The following is a 20,652-nucleotide window of genomic DNA, read 5'->3' as shown; positions in this document are numbered from 1 at the left end:
AGGAAGGGGGTAATTGGAATTAAAGTACCCTAAGACTTAAATTATTCAAGAGAAGGATAGAAATCAGGATTAGCTTTAGGCTTTAAATATATGTGTTAAAATGTTAAGAATACAATTAAAAGAATAGAAACAGGGTGCATAATTTAAAAAGCAGTAGAGGGGCCCAGCCGGTGTGGCTGAATGGATTGAGCATTGTCCCATGCACCAAGAGGTCACCAGTTGGATTTCCTATCTGGGCACATGCCTGGGGGGGCGGGGGGGTGCAGGAGGCAGCCGATCGATGTTCTTTTCGATGTTTCTCTCTCTCTCTTCCTCTCCCTTCCTCTCTAAAAAATTTTTTAAAAAATTATTAAAACAATATATTTTTAGAAAAGCAGTAGAGGGGAAAATGAATTTTTAAAACGTGATCTAAGAAAAGAAAGAAAATCAGAAAATCATAAGAGTAAATGGAAAACACAGTAATAAGATAAACATAAAATCCAGCTATATCAGCAAGCACAATATATGAAATTGTTAAAAGGTAAAGATTGTCAAACACATAAGGACACAGGAGGGTTAAAAGCAAAAGGTTTGGGGAAACATTTACCAGGCAAATACTAATTAAAAGAAAGCTAGCAAGGCATGAAAATTAGATAAAATGGAACTTTATAAAGGCATTGCTAGGAATAAAGAAGGCCCCTACATAATGATAAAATATAGAAATCACTAGAAAGTTATAGCAATCTTATATGTACCTAATAACAGAGCCTCAAAATTTATAAAGCAATAATTGACTAAACAAAAGGAAGAATATAAATCTACAATCCTATCAACAAAAATTAGTAAGACTATAAAAGATATAAAAAATACAATAAGCTTGAGTTGATAGACATGTATGAATTCTGAATCTAACAAATATATAGTCTCCTTTAGCACATATAGAATCTTGTGAAAACGGACAGTAGACTAAAGTATAAACAAATCTCAATAATTTTCAAAGTTTGTATCAAAAGAAAGCATTCTTTTAATCACAGTTGAACTAAGTTAGAATTAGTAACAAAAAAATTACTTTAAAAACCTTTACTTTTGGAAACTTTTTAAAGTATTTATATATCTCTTTAGTCCAAGAAGAAATTATAATGGAAATTATAAAATACTTAAAACTGAACATTCTGAAAGTAGTACATATCAAAACTTGTAGGATATTGCTAAAATAGTTAAGTGAAACCTATAGCCTTAACCTTTTTTTTTTTTTTTTCATCCTCAGTTGAGGACATTTTTTCGTTTTTTGTTCAGATAGAGCGGGAGGGAGACAGAGGAGGAGAGAGAGAGAGAAACATTGATGTGAAAGGGACACCTCGAATGGTTGCCACCCGCACGACCAACCAGGGCCGGGGACAAACTGTAACCGAGGTACATGCCCTTAGCGGGAACCAAACCCAGGTCTCTCTGGACCGCAGGCCAACGCTCTAACTGCTGAGCCAAACCGGCCATGGCTAGCCTTAATCTTTTATATTGAAAAAGACAAAGGCTGAGAATTAATGAGGTAATTAAGTATTCAACTCAACAACTTAGAAAAAGTAAGAGTAAACCCAAAGAAAGTTTAGGGAAAGAAATAATGAAGATAAAGTAAATGACAATGGAATGGAAAACAGAAATGAATGTAATAGAATAAAAAAAGGCAAGAATTGTTTCTTTAAAGTTATTTCTCTAGTGAAAAAAGATCAAACTGTCAAGATTTGTTTGACACAAAAGAGAAAGCACAAATAATGTTAGAAATGAAAAACGGGACACCATTATAGGAAATCAGAGACTTGAAAAATAGAAGACTATCATGGAAAACTTTATGATAATATTTAAAAATTTAGAGAAAAATTATATTTTAAAGAAGTAATTTATTAAAATTGGCTCTAAAAGAAATAAAAAATAGACCTACTACTTATAACCATTAAAGAAATTAAATCAGTAGTTTAAAATCTATCACTGATTATGGTTTAATTTCTCATAAAGCTTGACTTCTGAAAAAAAGAATGAATGCCAATCACACTTGAATTAATATTGATCATTGATAAATTTAGTTTTTCACTGTAAATGAATGACTTGGCATTCTGGTATCTAAATTGAAAAACACAAAAAATACCAAGATCCATGCTAAAGCCTAAGAATATTAATTGAATCAATTTTCAGTCCTGTGGGTGGTCATACTTACATCATTGTTTAGGGGATTTCCTTAAGAAAAAGAAAATTTCAAAAAAAGTTTATAGGGATGTGCAAATTAAAAACTAAAGGAAATCAAGCCAAACAGGTAGGTATCTAAAGAAAATGGAAATGAATAAGAAGATATCAAGGCTTATACCTGATTAATTTATGTTTAAATGTGCTTCTTAATAAAACCTGGAAATTTGTGAATTTTCCAATAGAATGATACATAGAAGGAAGAACTTCAAAACTTTAAACCTAATCTCCCATGATGCTTATTTATCAAAATCTTAATTACAACTGAAGATTCAAGTTACTATACATAAGAGTGATCCTTAAACTTGATTAGATGGTACACTTTAATTTCGTATGTGAATTAGAGATAACTAGAAAATTTATTAATAATTTCATTATGTATTAGGTTAAACCATATGAAATTGTTAATATTTTACCATACAAAAAAAATGACAATTCTAGATGATCACTTGTTTATTAAAGGAGAAAAAAAGGTATGCAGACTATGTTGAACTATTTTTTAGTTGTGTAGTTAAAATGTTACTAATTATTTTTTTATTCTGCTTTAATACTTTCAGACAAGAATGGGTGCAAATGGCATATAAAAACATGGGAGAAATATTTAACATTGAGAGAATTCTATTTATTAAAATTTGTTTCATTTGAAAATTTAGATAAGATCACCATTATTCAAATCTTACAGAACAAGACTTTAGTTGCAGAACACTGTATTGGACAGAAATATAGTTTGGTACACCAAACTAGAGAACATATAATCAAGTAATAAGAATTTATAAATGTGCTCATTGGAAATCAAAGAAATGTTAATAATTAGGCCTGATATTTATAGAAATAGGTGAGTTAAAATTTGTGTTGAAAGGTCACTTAAGATGTGGCAGATAAGTAAAAACCATTAGCAAAGGTAGACCCAAGGGAATGAAAATGGTCAGTTTGAGATAGATCAAAGATTATCTGACTAGGCAGTATGTTGGAAAGTGCTGGTATACGGTGGGGCCAGGTACCTGTCTATCTTAAGATCTCTAGGAAGGTAATTCCATCAAGAAAGTAATGTTTTAGGGAGGTTAATCTGGTAATGGTGAGTAGAATAGCTTTAAGCAGAGACAGGAGTCAGTGAGATTGATTAGGAGAGTTCTGCCATAATCTGCATGAGAAAATAAAAAGTCCCTGAAGCAAGGTGATAGATGGTAGTGGAAATAAAGAGAACAAAATGAAGCCAACAGACATTTTAAAGAGAGACTTGGCAGTGTTTAGAGGCAAAAGGGGTACAAATCAACATCATAGGCTCCTCCTTTTTCTATAATGTTTGCTAGTAAGTGATGTCCAATATAAGCATTTTTTGTTTTCATACAGTTTCATATACATATTTGGTCCTCAGTAAATAATTAAGTTCTCTTCTTTATATTAGGGACCCAAAAATTTATATGTTTTCAGAACTTTCTATTAAAGTCTATTTTAGGATAAAACCTAAACTAGTCTTTTTTTTTTTAATCCTCACCCGAGGACATTTTCGATATTTTGTTCAGATAGAGTGTGAGGGAGGGAGGGAGAGAGAGAGAGAGAGAGAGAGAGAGAGAGAGAGAGAGAGACATCGATGTGAAAGGGACACATCAAGTGGTTGCCACCCACATGACCCAACCAGGGCTGGGGACAAACTGCAACCGAGGTACATGCCCTTAGCGGGAACCGAACCCGGGTCTCTCCATACCACAGGCCAATGCTCTAACCGCTGAGCCAAACCGGCCAGGGATAGTCTTTTTTTTTTCTTTTTTTTTTTAATGTGTTTTTATTGTTTGTTTATTTCTTTCTTTTAGCCATAGAGGAAGGGAGAGAGAGATAGAAACATCGATGTGAAAGAGAAACATTGGTCTGCTGCCTCCTCCATGCCTCCTACTGGGGATCGAGCCTGCAACTGGGCATGTGCCCTGACTGGGAATCAAACCAGGACCTCAGTCCATGGAATGATGCTCAATCCACTGAGCCACACTGGTTAGGCCCAAACTAGTCTTAAGAGGCCCTGGCACAATCAAGGACCAAATCTTTCTTTAAAGATGAATACTGAAATTATTGGATAAATAAATCAAATATTATACTCACATTTATTTATGAAACATACTAATAATGAGAACATAGTAGGTCAGTTACAGGAAAAGTTTAGATAAAGGTCTTAGAAATCTCTGTAAATTAGAAGACGTTGTCTTCTAGAGTGGACAAAATATGATTCACCAAAATGAACCTGTGAGATTAAGAAAATTTTATAAGTAACTAGATTGAAATGCTATAACAGTCATTTTTTTTTGCTGAACAATGCTTTCTTATTTATTTAGAGATTGTTCTTTGTAAAACCTAAAGTCAATATTTTTATCTAGTTTTGTCTCAGAATTGACCTAAGTAGTTATCTCTTTATTTAGGTGTACTGAAGATTACTTAGGAGGATAGAAGGGCAAGGTTTTTTTTTAAAGACTTTATTTTTTCCCAGTTTTAGATTCACAGCAAATTAAGAGGAAGGTACAGAAATTTCCCTTATATCTTTGTCCCCCACATATGCATAGCCTTCCCCATTGTCAGTTTCCCCCACTAGAGGAGTACATTTGTTACAGTTGATGAGCCTCCGTTGACACATCATCACCACCCAGAGTCCATAGTTTAACACTAGGGGTCATTCTTTTTGTACATTCTGTGTTTTTGGACAAATGTATGACATGTGTCCATCATTACAGTATCATACATAGTATTTTCACCACCCTAAAAATTCTCTGTGCTTCACCTATTCATCTCTACCCCCAAGGGCAGGTTATTTTTTACAGGGCTCTTTGTCACTTTTTTATTCAACGTATCAGTAGTAGATAGTCTTTGTAGCTTGTTTTCTGTTTCGTTCACATTTTTCACCATTACTTTAAACTAGTAACCTTTCTCCTTCTTTATCCCATTGCAGCATCTCTCGTTTTCTTGACTAGAATATTCGTTTTTAGCATCAGCATTCCAGGATTGAAAGTTTCATCTTTGATGGGCTTTGCTTGCAGTAAATTATTGCTCAAAGAGTATGATTTAATTGTCTTTAAAATATGGAGAATTGTGTGCACATGGTTCAAGTTATTTGAGTTATTTTTAGGAAGAGTCTCCATGATTATCTGTCTTATTTTTCTCCATTACAGCCTGTTATACAAAACACAAGGAGAATAGGAGAGCACACATGGTGATTAAAAGTACAGGCTCCCGATCACATGGATTTTAGTCCTGATTCTGCCCTTTACCAGCTGGGCAAACATGGGCAGATAACAGAACATCTCTTGTTTCCTTATCTGTAAAATGGGGCAATAATCCCAGCTCCAGAGAATTGTTGTCAGGATTAAAGAGAGAACTCATATAACACTCATAGCATGTAATAAGGATTAAGAAATGATAGTTGGGTGTTATCGTTACCTTTATGTTTTATTATTATTAAAATCCCTGGTTGTTAGCACCAAAACCCAGAGATATGCTTTGTATTTGAAACTTAAGGTACCATGTAACCCTGAGCTATTTCTTAGCCTTTCTGACTGAGAATGTTATTTGCAATTAAACTACTCCCTACCATCCCATCCCATCCCATCATGTGAAGTCCTAAGATGAAAAAATGGAATTCTTGTGGGTGTTCAGATTTCCTTGACCAGAGAGAAATCTGTTCTCCTATTATATTAAAAAGAAGAAATTAATAATATAATAATAATAATAGAGAAAAAACTATTGAAAAAGTAAAGGTGGGGAGACTGGATAGCTGTACTTTCTGAGAATTCACACTTCTGTACTTAGCACCAATTTGTATGTATTGAAGTAAGTGTCTGAGGCATGCAACCTTGAAAGGACTGCTTGTTTCAGTGAAGTACTGCATTCTAAGTGATACAAACTAGATGGATTAAAGTGGCTCTGGGAATTTGTATTTCAGAGCAGCTGAATGGTAGTGACTCTCAGTGCACAGGCTTTAAAGCAGTAAAAGTGGGATTCATTCAGCAGAGAATGTCCCACTGAAAATCAGGTGGATGAAGTCTATGAAATGCCCAGGTGCTATGGTGTTAGCAACTATATAGATGAAGTATGTTATGTTCTTCTCTTGTTCTTGTCCCTTTTCCTTTATAAAATTGTTCTCTACCTGCACCTTTAAGCTTCTGTTACTTTTAGGAGTCCTCCAACAAAAAGTATGAAACTCCATTTTCACGAAGCCCTTTTTCTTTCACTTTTTACTTTGTTATTAAATCTCAATCTCTCTCTCTCTCTTTCTTCCCTCCCCCCCCCCACACTCTATCTTAAAAAAGAACAAAAATCAATGGAAAAATATCCTTAGGTGAGAATAAAAATAAATAAAAATGAAATTTCTCTTTTTTGGTTAATCCTCACTGAGGATATTTTTTTCCATTGATTTTTAGAGAGAGTGTAAGGGGGAGGGGGGGAGACAGAGACACATCAATGTGAGAAAGATTCATCAATTGGTTTCCTCTTGCATGTGACCCACCCAACCGGGGCCGGGAATCAAACCTGCAACCCAGGTATGTGCCTTGACTGGTAATTGGACCTACAACCCTTTGGTCCATAAGCCAATGTTCTAACCACTGAGAAAAACCTGTCAGGGCTAAAATCCCTCTTTACTGGAGAGGAACAAACTCATTTTCTAATACCATTCTTTCCTTTCTATTCTGTTTTTTAAATGTATTATGTGCTTCCCATGGAAGATTTATTCTTCTAATTTAGAATTCACAGCATGGAGAGCTAAGTTATTTGCTTATCTCATTTATTAATAACTTGACCACTTCTATTTATTGTTATTTACACAATATAAGGGAAAATAGATGATAGTGAGGTTGACACATTCACAGCAACACTATACACACTGAAATTTCAGTAACTTGAGCCCTGGCCGGTTTGGTTCAGCGGTTAGAGCGTCGGCCTGCGGTCCTGAGAGACCCGGGTTCAGTTCCCGCTAAGGGCATGTACCTCGGTTGCAGTTTGTCCCCGGCCCTGGTCCGTTGTGCGGGTGGCAGCCACTCGATGTGTCCCTTTCACGTCGATGTTTCTCTCTCTCTCTCTGTTCCTCTCTCTCCCTCCACTCTACCTGAACAAAAAATGGAAAAATGTCCTCAGGTGAGGATAAAAAAAAAAAAAAAAAAAATTTCAGTAACTTGAATGGGTGCACAAACAATTTTCTGTCATGCTATGTTAAAATGTTACTGATTTTCAAAAGGTTTTTGAAGTGAACTGAAACATTCTCTCTTTAAGAATATTAGAACACCTGTTTCCTAAACATAAGATCAAAAATATTAAAGGGGCCTGTAAATATTATAATTGGCAGACCATTCACATTCATATATATTTTATAATTCTGGACCACAAATAACTAGGAATTGGCTTGGATTGCTATTCACGTGAAATATTTAGACATACTATATATGCCAAACTGACTGCATCTGTGAACATGTAATGTTTTTCTGGTCTGTCATAACTAGAGAATTTTGCTGTGAGAAGGGTATTTTGGTTCCTTACATCATTGTCCACCAAATTTAAACTTTATAAATATCTTTCTACATTTTGTTCATCTTTCATGTTGGATTTTCTGAAAAGACTTTCACATTGGTAAGATTATTCCCTTCTTTTAAATTTGCCCCTACTCTTATCGAGAGAATAATAATTGTTACTACCTCATGGGCTGTCCCAAGGATTAAGTAAGACAGATATTAGACCCAGTGCTTAGTACATAATAGACATTCAATAGTAGCTAAAATTCTCATTAAAATATTTCTACCCTAGACAGATTATTTACAAAACAAGTGCTAAAGTAACTTTTATAGTATATCTTTTTCTCTTAAAAAAAGTATTTATGAATCATTTTATCTACCTTTAAAAAAAAACTCTTATAACTCAATCTAAAAGTGGTAGACATTATCAGAATTCATGACATTTTTAGCTATGTTATTTATGTTACATATATGCATATATGACATGATGACAGTATATGAATTTTGGTTAAATGTGATTGAACAGAAGGTAAATGTAGTTGATTTTATGCTTATAGCTGTTTGGCCATAATGATGTTATATAACAATTACCTTTCTCTTTTGATATTTTTGAAGGGTTTTGGAACTAACCCTCAGTTAAACATTGATGTATTAGCAAATACATATGATAAATATTTCCTTTTACTCTTTCCAAACATAATATTCCAAAATTATTTCAATCAAAATTCTGAAGAAAAAAAAATAAGGAGGTTCCAGTAAGTGTATGCCCATAGGGTTTCTCTATGATTTGTACCTTTGAGTGAAATGTATTCCATTGGCTGGTTTTTCTTTCAGAGTCAAAGCTAAAGTTCTTATGTGTAGGCCTGCAAGCTACAAACAAATAGTAGCTTCCTGCGATGCTATTTGTCCCCATTCGCTGGCATTAGTCCCACTGGCCTCCCTGCTGCTCTTTACCCTAGAAGTTTTGTATTGGCTTCCCTCTGCCTGCAGTGTTCTTCCTGAGAAATCTGCAAGGCTGACTGCCTTACTTTCTTAAGTATTGACTCTTACTAACCTTCTCAAGGCAACTACCTAGTCACTATATTCACTGTAGTGAAATTACGATGCCTCTTCATCTCCTTAACACTGTCTTAATTTTTTTTCCTACCTGAAACACTTTTTGACATTTGCTTCCTGATAAGTGAACTAAAGTCCACAAACATACTATTAGGTTCTAATGGCAGAGATTGAGTTCTGTTTGTTAAACAGGCACATCCTCCACCAAAAGTACCTTTGCCCCTATAATTAAATTGTCCAGTTGTCAATTTCTTTGCCACACTTTTCAAAGAAAGCATACTGACAAATAGGAAAATGTTTATATTGAGGAAATGGTGTTATAATACTACACATTGTATTTAGAGAGCCCGTTTCTTCCAAAATTATTTTGCATTAAAGCATATGAACTCATTCATCTTGCCTTCATCTCTGGTTGATCTGAATAACCCAGTTTATTAATGAAGACTAGAACAGGAAAGGTGAAATGGCTTACACAGGTCACACAGATAGTTGATAGTGCTGCTAAGAAAAGCACCCAAATGTTCTCTTTGTTCAATCCATCATTCTGTGTAGGGATGGTTTGGAGGTTATCTCTCATTATTATAACTTGTCACCGCATCTCAGTTCATACCTAATGGCAAAGGAAATGATGAGATAAATTTAAAATTTAACCAGGTTTTTTAATAACTTTTTTTGTCTTTCAATCTTAAGATGAAAAATACTATTTTTAGATGACGAGAAAGTGAACAAAATGTTTTAGACCTTTATCTACTGAAACAATATTATATGTCTCAGCCTCAGAGAGCAAGCATATTTTAAAATGACTATAATGAAATATTGTGACTGAAGGAACATTAATTTTTACAGCAGGTGAAAATAATGTGATAGCCTGTAGCAGGATGGGGTAGGGGAGAAAGCTGTCTAATTTTGGCCTACTGGAACCACGACACAGCAGAGATGTAGCTTTAAGAGCATAGTCGCAGCTTTCCTTTCTGCTTGAAGACTTACAGTTAAAGGTAGCTGGACCAGTTTAATGTGCAGGCCTGCCTGTGACTAACCCTGCAAGTTGTCAGTTCTGCTCTAGCTGGTGCTGCCACCCTGTTTCTAAGTGGACATTGGTTGTTGGGGTACATATTCTTCTCTCAGCTTTGAAATAATTATGAATCTTCTGAGAACGAAAGAACCTGAATATTAATAGCCTTTTTTCTTTCTTTTTTTTTTTTTTTGCATTATTGCATTGTTGTGGGGCCTGAGAAAGTCAAGAAGTATACACTTCTTCCTCTTACATTAGTTAATTTAGCTTACCTCGTATCCTTTGTTTTTCCCTCTTTGGGGGCAGTGATTCAAACTTCTAGAATAATTAATTTCTTCCATTGAGCCCAGTAACATTCTTTAAACTACATCAGAGTTGTGGGCATTGTTTTCATGATACAGCAAGAATCTAAAAGCAAAAAATATATAACAAATATATTTTGAAATATGGTTGCTCATTTTAGCAAATAATTTCCAAAGAGTTAAAAGTATTGAAATATATTTATTTAATGAGTTCATATGCCTGAAAACTAAAATAAGATGTTTGGAAGAAAGTGAAGAAATAAGTTTTCATTTTTTCTTATTTGGAACCTTGCAAATTAAAGGAAACTGTTTACTAAATCATTTTATCCTTGCTAATGGAACTTCTTTTTCTCCTAATTTGGTTTCTCCATCAATTATTCAGAGATTAAAATATGTTTTATTGTAATATTCAGTCTCCTATAGTTTCTACCTTTCCCAGCCCCTCCACCCACCTGCCTTTCTCCTATTAAGACTTGTCTAACTTGGATAATCACTCATTTTAATGTCATGTTCCTGAAGTCTGAAGGTCTTGTTAAATGTGTTTGACAAACTGATTTGTTTAAATTCAGTGCTTTGTGCCATTTCCATGAATTTTAGATAATTATACTTCCATTTTTTTAGAAATGTGCACTAAATTGTGTGTGCCTAATTCTGAAAATGACTTTGTATATTAAGGTTCATTTAACCACTGATGATTAGCAAGAAGTTGAGAGACTTACACTCAGTTATTGGTCATGATTGTAAAACACAGGAATAGCGTGGAACTTTCTTATACTGCAGGCATAAAAAACACTCTGCTGTCAACCTTTCAGTCATTAGGGATGTTGCAGTTTGGCTTATGTCTCACTAGTCAAGATGTCACAGAGAAGATGTTTAGTCATGGAAAGCAAATCAGTATCCAACAGGCAAAGATAGTAATGGGGTAAGCGCTTCCAATTGGATTTTTATAGGAGGGATTGACTTGTGTGCATTACTGATTCTGTGTAAAATGGTGTCCTTTTTGCACTAGCTGAATATAAATTTCAGTAAATGTTTTTTCTTGCTGCAGATTAGTGCAATACAGTGAAATTTTCTGTAACGGGGGGAGGCAGTGGTTGGGCGTCTGCTAATGGCTTGAAAATAACTAATGAGGATGTGCAGTGGGAGCGATTGATTGAATAGCTGCAGTCCTCTGTGTTTCTTTCTCGCTTACTCTCTCTGCAAGCTGTAGAGAGGGGAGGGGGAAGAGCAAGACACAGGGAGGGAGCGAGAGAAAAAACGCTTTCTCTTAAGTGGAAGTAGCACGGATCCCAGGGGCCAGGAGGCCAGAAATGGAAGTTTAAACTGCATCTATCTTTTAAAGGGAGAACAGCAGGAAGCAAAATGTCAGTCTCCGGAGTCATGATTTACTCCTTATTTTTTAAGATCTGGAAGATAACACAGAATACTTTTTTTAGGATGTGTGTGTTTTGTTTTTTTTTTTCCTTGTCCATGTTGAGATTATCTAATGTTATCTGAGAAGCTGGATTCCTATATGTCTGTCAGTTGAAGTGGAGATGGGAAGCAGTTGTGATAAAGGTATAATATGTATATATCTATCATCTGTGTGTGTGCGTGTGTGTATGTGCATATATATACATATATTACTCTGAAAAAATTAAATGTAACCTTAATGTAGTGTATAGTAATTAAATTGGAGATTATCACATTATATGCAAAATCTGAAGCTTGTTGGGTAGTTTGAACAGATTTAGTAATCCAGAGTAAGGTCTTAGTAAGGTCATATTGCCAGAACAAGAAGAAGCTGATCTATTTTTACATCTGCATAGGCATATATATTATTTTTTCCTGGCAGCAGCTTTCAGTCTTCGCATGGCCCTTTGGTTGCAGTCTGGTGAATCATCTTATCGGCACTGAACTGAACTTTGACCTTTGTGCAAACACCATCAAATCATGAGCAACATTAGACTATATTTTGTTCACAAGAATATAAAAATTTTTTATTCCTATGTTGCTGACAGAGAAGTAGATTCATACACTGTGAGATGCAAATATTAAGTGAACATATTGAACATAGCTAAGAGGAAATTACTTTTTATATGTGCACAGATGAGACATAAGCTGTCACACTAAAGCAGATTCTTAACTTTGATCATCTCCTAGTGTCTTGATAGTTCACAAACACCACAGAGATAGAGAAATTATGTGGATAATAGACTGTAATACATTTTTAAAGCAAATTTATTTTGTGGTGCCCGGTGGAGTAATAATTTTACAGTTTAGTGAAATATTTTAAATTTGGGGTTCTTAATGATGTTTCTTCTTTTCCAGAGGTGCCAGCGGAAAGATCCCCCCGCAGACGGAGTATCTCAGGGACCAGTACATCAGAGAAACCCAACTCCATGGACACTGCATATACCTCACCCTTCAAAGTGCCAGTAAGTATCTCTTCTCTGAAAAGACATTTTACTTTTCTCACTTTTTTCTTAGAGTTACTAGGAATAAAAAATTTTGCTCCTCAAGGATTTCTATACAGTACTTAGGTTAAAGGACAGAGTTGTCAACTTCTGTAGGTTAACTGTGGTTAATGTCCACTGCTTTTGGTATAAGGCTTATTAGGTTTCAGGGGATTTTATTTTTACTTGTGGGATATTTCCAAAACATATAACTAAATACATTAAATTTAAGTTCCTCTGAATTATAGAGTCCAAATCTTTGCAGAATGACCTTTTATCGAGTTACTAGCCAGAACCTATCACAATTCTGTAAAGATGCTGGTGAGGTTTTTTTTGTTTGTTTTTGTTTTTTAATTTTTCAGAGCTGGGACATTAAGTAGAGAATGATGAGACATAAAGTTGTAATAATCCTGAAATCTGGCCTGTGCTTTGCTTAAGTTGTATTTTAAATGACCATTTAAGTACTCTGGAAATACCCTGGAAGAAATATCCCAGGTTAAAATGCTCCTTAAACTGACTAGGTAGTACTGAGCATGAATATTAAATTCAAAGGAATGCTGTGATAGAAAGGCTGTAAATGATGCAGTCAGCTGACCACCAGTTGCAGGCCTAGTAGTTCGGACCATTTTGATGTAACTCTGACTAGCCCATATTTTAATTCATCCTTTTTTGTTTGTTTGTTGAATAAGAAATATGTTTATATCCTATCATATTAAAAATCATTGTTTTTATTTAAACTTGAAAAGAATTATTTGCATGAAGTTGGTCATTGTTGTAGATACAATGGAAATCAATATAAAATTGAAGTAGATTATTCTGTTGAAAAAAATAATTTTTTAAAAAATTCAGCCAAGTTAATATGTTATATTCTTTCTTTATTTTCTTATTCCAATGCTTTTTTATTTTTTATTTTTTTTATGTTGGGATGACCTTTTAAGTAGAACTGATATTTTAAGATATATAAGTAGGCATTCACTAGTAAGTTAGCTTAAATGGTGTTTTATTTTGGACCAAACCTGAGGAACAAGATTTCCCCTTAATGCCTTGTAGAGTTTGTGGACATTTGTTACTGTACCCTTTCAAATTTTTACAAACTTTTTTATTTTTGAAGATGACAAGCAAATGTTGGATTAATATACTAACCCAATTATGACAGGAATTTCAAAATACCAGATTTCAGGCCTTTTACTAAATTTATTTGTTCCATGGACATAGCTACCTATGTTTTTAAAAATTTTATGAATGAAGAAAGCAATTCTTCCTCTTCCCTCTCCTTGTTTTCCTGATGAAACAGAGATTATATATACTGACACTAACTATCCATATACAGAGTTTGGCAAAAAGGGATTGAATTAGCCCTGGCTGGTTTGGCTCAACAGTTAGAGCGTCGGCCCACAGACCGGAAAGACCCGGATTTGGTTCCCACTGAGGGCATGTGCCTCAGTGGCAGTTTGTCCCGGGCCCGGTTGGGGTCATGTGGGTGGCAGCCACTCGATGTGTCTCTCTCGCATCAATGTTTCTCTCTCTCTCTCTCTTTTCCTCTCTCTCTCCCGTCCGCTCTATCTGAAGATAAATACAAAACAAGTGTCCTCGGGTGAGGTTAAAAAAAAAGGGGGATTGAATTAGAATTTGAAGATTTTATACCATCATACTGGAATAGAATGGTGAACTCTTAAAAAAATTTTAAGGTCAGATGCCCTGGCCAGTTTGGCTCAGCGGTTACAGCGTCGGCCTGTGGTCCAGAGAGACCCGGGTTTGGTTCCCGCTAAGGGCACGTACATCAGTTGCAGTTTGTCCCCGGCCCTGGTTGGTCGTGCGGGTGGCAGCCACTCGATGTGTTCCTTTCACGTCGATGTTTCTCTCTCTCTTCCTCTCTCTCCCTCCCACTCTATCTGAACAAAAAATGGGAAAATGTCCTCGGGTGAGGATAAAAAAAAAATTTTAAGGTCAGTAACTGAAGAATATTCCTCTGCAGTATAGTAACATTGAAGTACTTCTAAATTGAGTCCGAGGTTCATGGTTGGGCTTTTAAAATTTGTATTCATTAGAAACAACAGTCTTATTTATATATAGGCAATAAGTTGACAGCAAATCTAAGGTTTACCTTAATAATAAGACTAATTCTTGAGTACAAGTAATGAACCAGTAATGCATGCATATGAACGCTAGCCCTGCTATGGACAACTTACTCAGTTGTTAGTCTCCTGACAATCTAAGCCACCTCATGGATTTAGAAATAATGAGGGAAAAGAGAGCTTTTGCTAACAAATTGCAGTCACCAAACCCATGCACTTGGCTCTCTAGGAGAATTGAACCATTCCCAAGCCTTCACCCAGACAGTTGTTTGAAAAATAACCATCAGAACACACTGGTTGTAGAGTCATAACAACAATCTGAATCCACTTAGGATAAAGGCAAATAATTTTATATTTATCAGTAACCCTTAAGGGTACCATTATATTACAGGATGGATGGTATATAATGCAGTAATTGACATTGATAATAATGATCCTCGATGATTAAGAAAAAGTGGGGTTATATTTGTTGTGCTGGGCTTTTTAAAAAGTGGAACTGTATAATATTGTGTAATATATATCCAGTGAGAATATTTAAAATCTTGAAGATATGTGATTCTTATAGAACTTATCAGAAAAATCTGGTTTGTGAAGTACCTCTTTCTTGATAATGCTGCATAAATAATTTATATTCTTTTTAAGAGAAACCATGATATGCTGGCTAAATGAGGCACTGCAGTACTTGAATGTCTGTGGAAGTACATTGTATTTTTTAAATTTACATATAACACCAATAGCTAATGTGACTTACTTACATCACTTAAATGTATTGCCCATAAGAAGTATGTCTAGTTTTTAGATTAACATAAAATACTTTTGTAATGAATATCACAGTGGATTCTCTGAATAAAGAAAAGCAGTACGAAAAGGAACCAAACTTTGAGATACTTAGCTTTAAGTTGCTTATACAGTTTCACAAAGATCATTTCCATGTTAATTTTATGAAGGGGTAGAAGTGAGATTTAAGCACAAGTACTTATGGTTCTAGGGTTCAGGTATTTTTACTGTGGTGACCAGTAGGTTCACTACTCATCATATGAACCCAAAAAGGAGGTAATAGTGGACTCCCCAAAAGGCATTATTTTTCCTTAGCAACATTTTCTGGCTTACTGAAAGCAGAGCAGATGAACTAGATCTTAGCAAGCTTTGACTGGAATTATTGACATTAACACACTTATTGAATACTTACTTTGGGCAAAGTATTGGTGATTTATCAAATATTAATACTTTTTTGGCACTATACTTGGTACTAGGGGAACAGAAATAAACACAGAATTTCCCATTCCCAGAGAATTTATAGTCTAGTAGCAAGAAACAGAAAAAGAGCCAGATTCATAAGGAAGTAGATGAGCGTAGTGACATGGGTTTTTAACAATGCACTGTGTAAGCTAAGGCTTTGCCGAGAAGCCAGGATTTGAGCTGAGTTTCAAAGACTGAATGAAAATCATTGACAATGGACGAGAGTATTCCAAGTTGAGGGAACAGCATTTTGGAAAGACACACTTCATAAGAGAACCGATGCTTTCAGGTAGTATGGAAAGGGTTCGGTGAGGCAGGACTTGAAAAGCACATAGGCAAAAATGGCAAGGGAGAAGGCTGGAAAGGTAAGTTGGGACAAGACTGTGAGTTGGGTTGTTTGCCAAGCTTAACTAAATTTTGATGACTGCTAAAACATTAGAGATTTGTTTACTGAAATATTTGTCTTAGCTCAAAAGCTAAACCAAGTTGTATAAATACTGCAAAGTATTGTAAATTACTTGACTCTTCCCCTAAGTAACTCTTTTTCCTCTTTCCATCACTCAGAATGATAGGTGAGGGCCCATCATTCAGCAGAGGGCCAGCCCAGCACCCACCTCTGGCTACCAGCTGGCACAGCTGATAGTTCTAGGTAGGGATTAGCCTCAGGGAGACCCAGGAGAAGCAGTGGGTAAGAGTTGCTTATCCTGCCGACTGCGGCTGCTGGATGAGACAGAAAAGAGCCAAGGAATAACTACAGCAGTGAGCCCACAGCAGGGAAGCCCCAAACCTTCATGTGTCCTCCTCTTTCTCCCAAGTTTATATTTTTAAAAACTTAAAATGCATAACTAGTATAGCAGTGCATTCATATATATTCCTTACTTAGTCTGAGCCATCTTTGTGCAGGTGGTAGAGAGCAGAGTCGAGAAGTTTAAAGATAAGGACATAAGAAATAAAAGAGGGAACTCATATGCACACTAAACCTATAAGTTAAGGCAATGACTTGGTTTTTAGGAATGTTTAAATGTATTTGTACTTTAATCATAGCTATACGAAAAAGCAGAGATTTATAGGATAGCTATTCTGTTCTTCCTCCATTCTCTCCCAGATTTCTTCACCTTAATTCCAATTGTAATTACAGTTAACCCTGAACAGTGCTGGGGTTAGGGGCACCTACCGCCCAACAGTTGAAAATTTGAATATTACTTGTCAGTCCTCTGCATACACAGATTCCCAACTGTGGATAAAAAATAGTATTTGTTTCTAGGTCTGTGTCCCTCATTAGACAATGAGTATCTCTTCTTTTCTACTCATCTTTGTTGCTACCCCAATGCCTAACACAGAACCTTGCACGTAGTAGACACTCAACAAATAATTGTGAATAGACAAAATATGTGTGAATTATTGGAGGTCCAGAATCAAGAATCTCTCACACTTACTCTCTTGGTATTACTGTTGATGGCTTCAGGTGAATAGATTACTAAACTATTTAATAACAACTAAGAAATCATTAGGAATAAATAAGTGTACCTGTGCAGAATATATATTTTCCTCAACAAAGAGAGATTTGAATTTGTATTTGGAATTCAAGGCTATGATATTTTAGGTGTATAGTGTATACTGTGTCTATATTGGGAAGTGAAACTAGACAGATTTCTTTAATTAATGATTCTGTGGCTATTTCTTTGAGTCCTTTCGGTGTCATATATATGTATAAGCTCAAAATGTTTTGCAGATCTGAGTTGATTGTTAGATTCTTCAAGAAACAATTTTAGTCATTTGAATAGTTTTTGTCTGTTTTTAAAGATCCTAGTTTTAATTTTTTTCTTTAACATCCTGATAGACATTTTACCTTTGTCATATTTGTGTTTTCTTTTAAATAAGATATCTATTCTATGTTTCATACATTGTTAAACCTACATTTAAATATTACAGGGGTTACTAGGAAGAAATTAGTAAACTAATGAAAAGTTATTTAGGTACTTAATAATTTAATTCAGAAAGGGGAAATGATCACATCTTGCGATTGTATGTGTTTGTTTCACATTGCCTTAGGTTTGGGAACAGCCTCCTTTCTTTAATATCCTATTTATAAAGTGACTATTGATATTTATGATTTTTTTAATCACTTATCCTTAGACGATGCCATCAGTTTGGTTTGGGCTAAGAGAAGGCTGCTTGTGTTCCGGGCCAGGTGCTCCGCTTAGTGTTCTCATTTCCATAACACAGTGGTCTGAGTTGGCTTTCCATGTGAATATAACACAATGCAGTCGCAGCTGCTTCATTTGTATTAGCTTTGAGCTTGGCTCTGAAAGAATTCAGGCACTAAAATATATGCCAGACAACCAGAAAGCATAGTTGAACTAAAGCAGTAACTGACTGTTTCTGTGTAACCCTCCTTGTGTTCTTGTCATGGAGCACCTGAGCATTCCAAATCAGATACACACACTAGATACAAAAGACTGCCAACAGATGAAACCTTTGCATCATTTTTAGAAGAAAGTAAAGCTTTGGAATAATGAATGTAGACTAAATTAAATTCCTGTGTAAAAAGAAATGTTACATCCTTTCTCAAGTTTTGAGATGTGAGGCGCAGTTAGTATTGGTCTCTGTTTAGTGTAGAATCCTCAATAAGATCAGTAAAATCTTCAGTAAGGTCTTTGTTAAAAAAAAAGAGAGAAAGAGAGACAGAAAGCTTCATGCTCACTTAATGAAGACCAGAAAGTGTTCATTGTCCAAACCAGTAGTTTTTAACTCTGGCTATACCTAAAAAGTCACCTAAGGAACTCCACCAACAATACTAATGCCTAGGCTCCACCTCAGACCACTTAAGTGAAAATCTCTGGACTAGAACAAGATCTTTTGTATTTTTAAAAAATTTCCCAGTAGATTCTAACATGCACCCAGGGTTTGGAACTATTTGTCAAAATGAATGGTTAAAATATTAGGAACTCATTTTTGTCAATGTATTTCCCGTAGACATCAGTGTTTTCTTTTGTGCCTTCAGGTCTGATATTTTCTCATTGGCCTAATGCTCACAGACAGATGGCTGCATTGTATATTAGTTGCCCTTCTAAGTGTTTGCAATTCAGGCGACCAGTCTACATTTATAGAACACTTGCTTTAATGTGGCATGGTGACCTCTGATGAGCCTAAGAATCTCAGTCCTGGGGCTGAAAGAATCCATTTGAATTCATACGCCCAACCTACTATACTATTTTAATTTTTGTATTCGCATTGCTATTGTATTCCAGGACCCAAGACCCTTAAAGTTCTGTCCCCTACTACTTAAATATTCTATGTCCATCTTTCTTCCTTCTCTTTACTCTGACCATCATGGAGTTAAAATCTATAATAGGATCACTCTGCAGTGATACTCCTTTAATAAAGGGTATATTTATATTCGTATAAGTATGAATATATAATATATAAATATATACTTATATGTCTATTAAAGTATTACTACCAGAGGTAAAAATAATGTAATAAACATAGGGATTTCAGAAAAGAAAAATTATAGCCTGAAGATACTAAATATTAAATACACCTTTAAATCATTTTGTAATTCGAATGGGTGTAATTTTAGAATCTCTTCATGATAAATATTCTAGAAAATATAAATTTTGGAGCAGAGAAAAAAGGAATAAAATTAAATATGACCCTTGGGCAGGGGGAGGGCATGGCAAATACCTGGAGGAAAAGGAGCAGGCATGGCAGGGAATAGTGCCAAGATTCTGAACTTGAAACAAAGAATGATGGAAACCCTCCTCAACCTATGGGTATTCCTAAAAATAGGTTTACAGCAGTGCTGACCAGTAAAGATTCAGCTTATCAGGCTCAGGAGACGAGGGCTGTTTGAGAGAGAGAATGGGATGAGCTCACTTACAGCTCATTCTTGTAGGAAGTGTACTATATGCCCCTCTTCCTCAAAGCACAGATATTTTTCTTCTGCTTTACTATTAAGGAGGCTTAACACCTTTCATTTCACAATTAGAGGTAAAGGTTTTGAAGGGATAATGCCTGCTTAAGGGAACATATAATTAGACACTGGACACTGAGTATAACTGATGTCAGATGTTTTTCTCTTACAGAAGTTAGGAAGCTAGAGATATAGAAAGGAAACCTTGTCAACTTCTTGATTTTGCTAGGATTAGCTGTACAGAAAGGTTTTTTTGTACGTCTCAGCTATACCTGTACTCGGCAAGGTACAGGCATTGCTGGTAAACAGAAATATCCCCGAGGTCCCTTTCTACCATCAGGCCCTTTGATTCTATTACCAGTGTCATTATCATTCCACTGGATTTTTTGTTGTTGCTGCTGTTGAAAGTATTACAGATGTCCCCCTTTTTCCCCCATTGACCTTCCTTCCCGCTGCCACCCCCCCCTTCTTTCCCCAACCTAATTTCTGTGTCGATTGGTTGTACATATATGCATATAAGTTCTTTGGTTTATCTCTTCCCACCCCTCCTACCCCCATCCCTGAGGTTTGTTACATACTTCCATGACTCTGGATGTCTTTTGGTCGACAGCTTATTTTGTTCATTCTATTCTACAAGTGAGATTATGTGGTACTTGTCTTTCTCTGACTGGCTTATTTCACTTAGCATAATACTCTTCAGGTCCCTTCATGTCATCTCAAAGGGTAAGAAATCTCTCTTTCTTACAGCTGCATAGTATTTCATTGTGTAAGTGTACCACAGCTTTTTTATTCACTCATCTACTGATGGCCACTTGGGCTGTTTCCAGATCTTAGCTATTCTAAATTGCGCTGCTATAAATATGAACATAGGGGTGCATATATTTTTCCTGATTGGTGTTTCAGGTTTCTTAGGATATATT

The 20,652-nt window shown here is 35.4% G+C and overlaps 1 protein-coding gene across 7 annotated transcripts in view; it reads left to right on the top strand.

The window, feature by feature from the left end:
• The window catches only part of RASAL2 (RAS protein activator like 2), a 292,067-nt gene that overhangs the window by 200,473 nt on the left and 70,942 nt on the right, over positions 1-20,652 (top strand). For all 7 annotated transcript variants that reach the window (XM_036272221.1, XM_036272220.1, XM_036272223.1 and 4 more), the window contains one exon: positions 12,378-12,484. In XM_036272221.1, coding sequence (XP_036128114.1) covers positions 12,378-12,484 — 107 coding nt within the window. The remainder of the gene's footprint in view (positions 1-12,377; positions 12,485-20,652) is intronic.

This window comes from Molossus molossus, unplaced genomic scaffold (assembly GCF_014108415.1).
Source record: "Molossus molossus isolate mMolMol1 unplaced genomic scaffold, mMolMol1.p scaffold_m16_p_20, whole genome shotgun sequence".
Classification (NCBI taxonomy): domain Eukaryota; kingdom Metazoa; phylum Chordata; class Mammalia; order Chiroptera; family Molossidae; genus Molossus; species Molossus molossus.
This window is presented reverse-complemented; position numbering and strand designations above follow the sequence as displayed.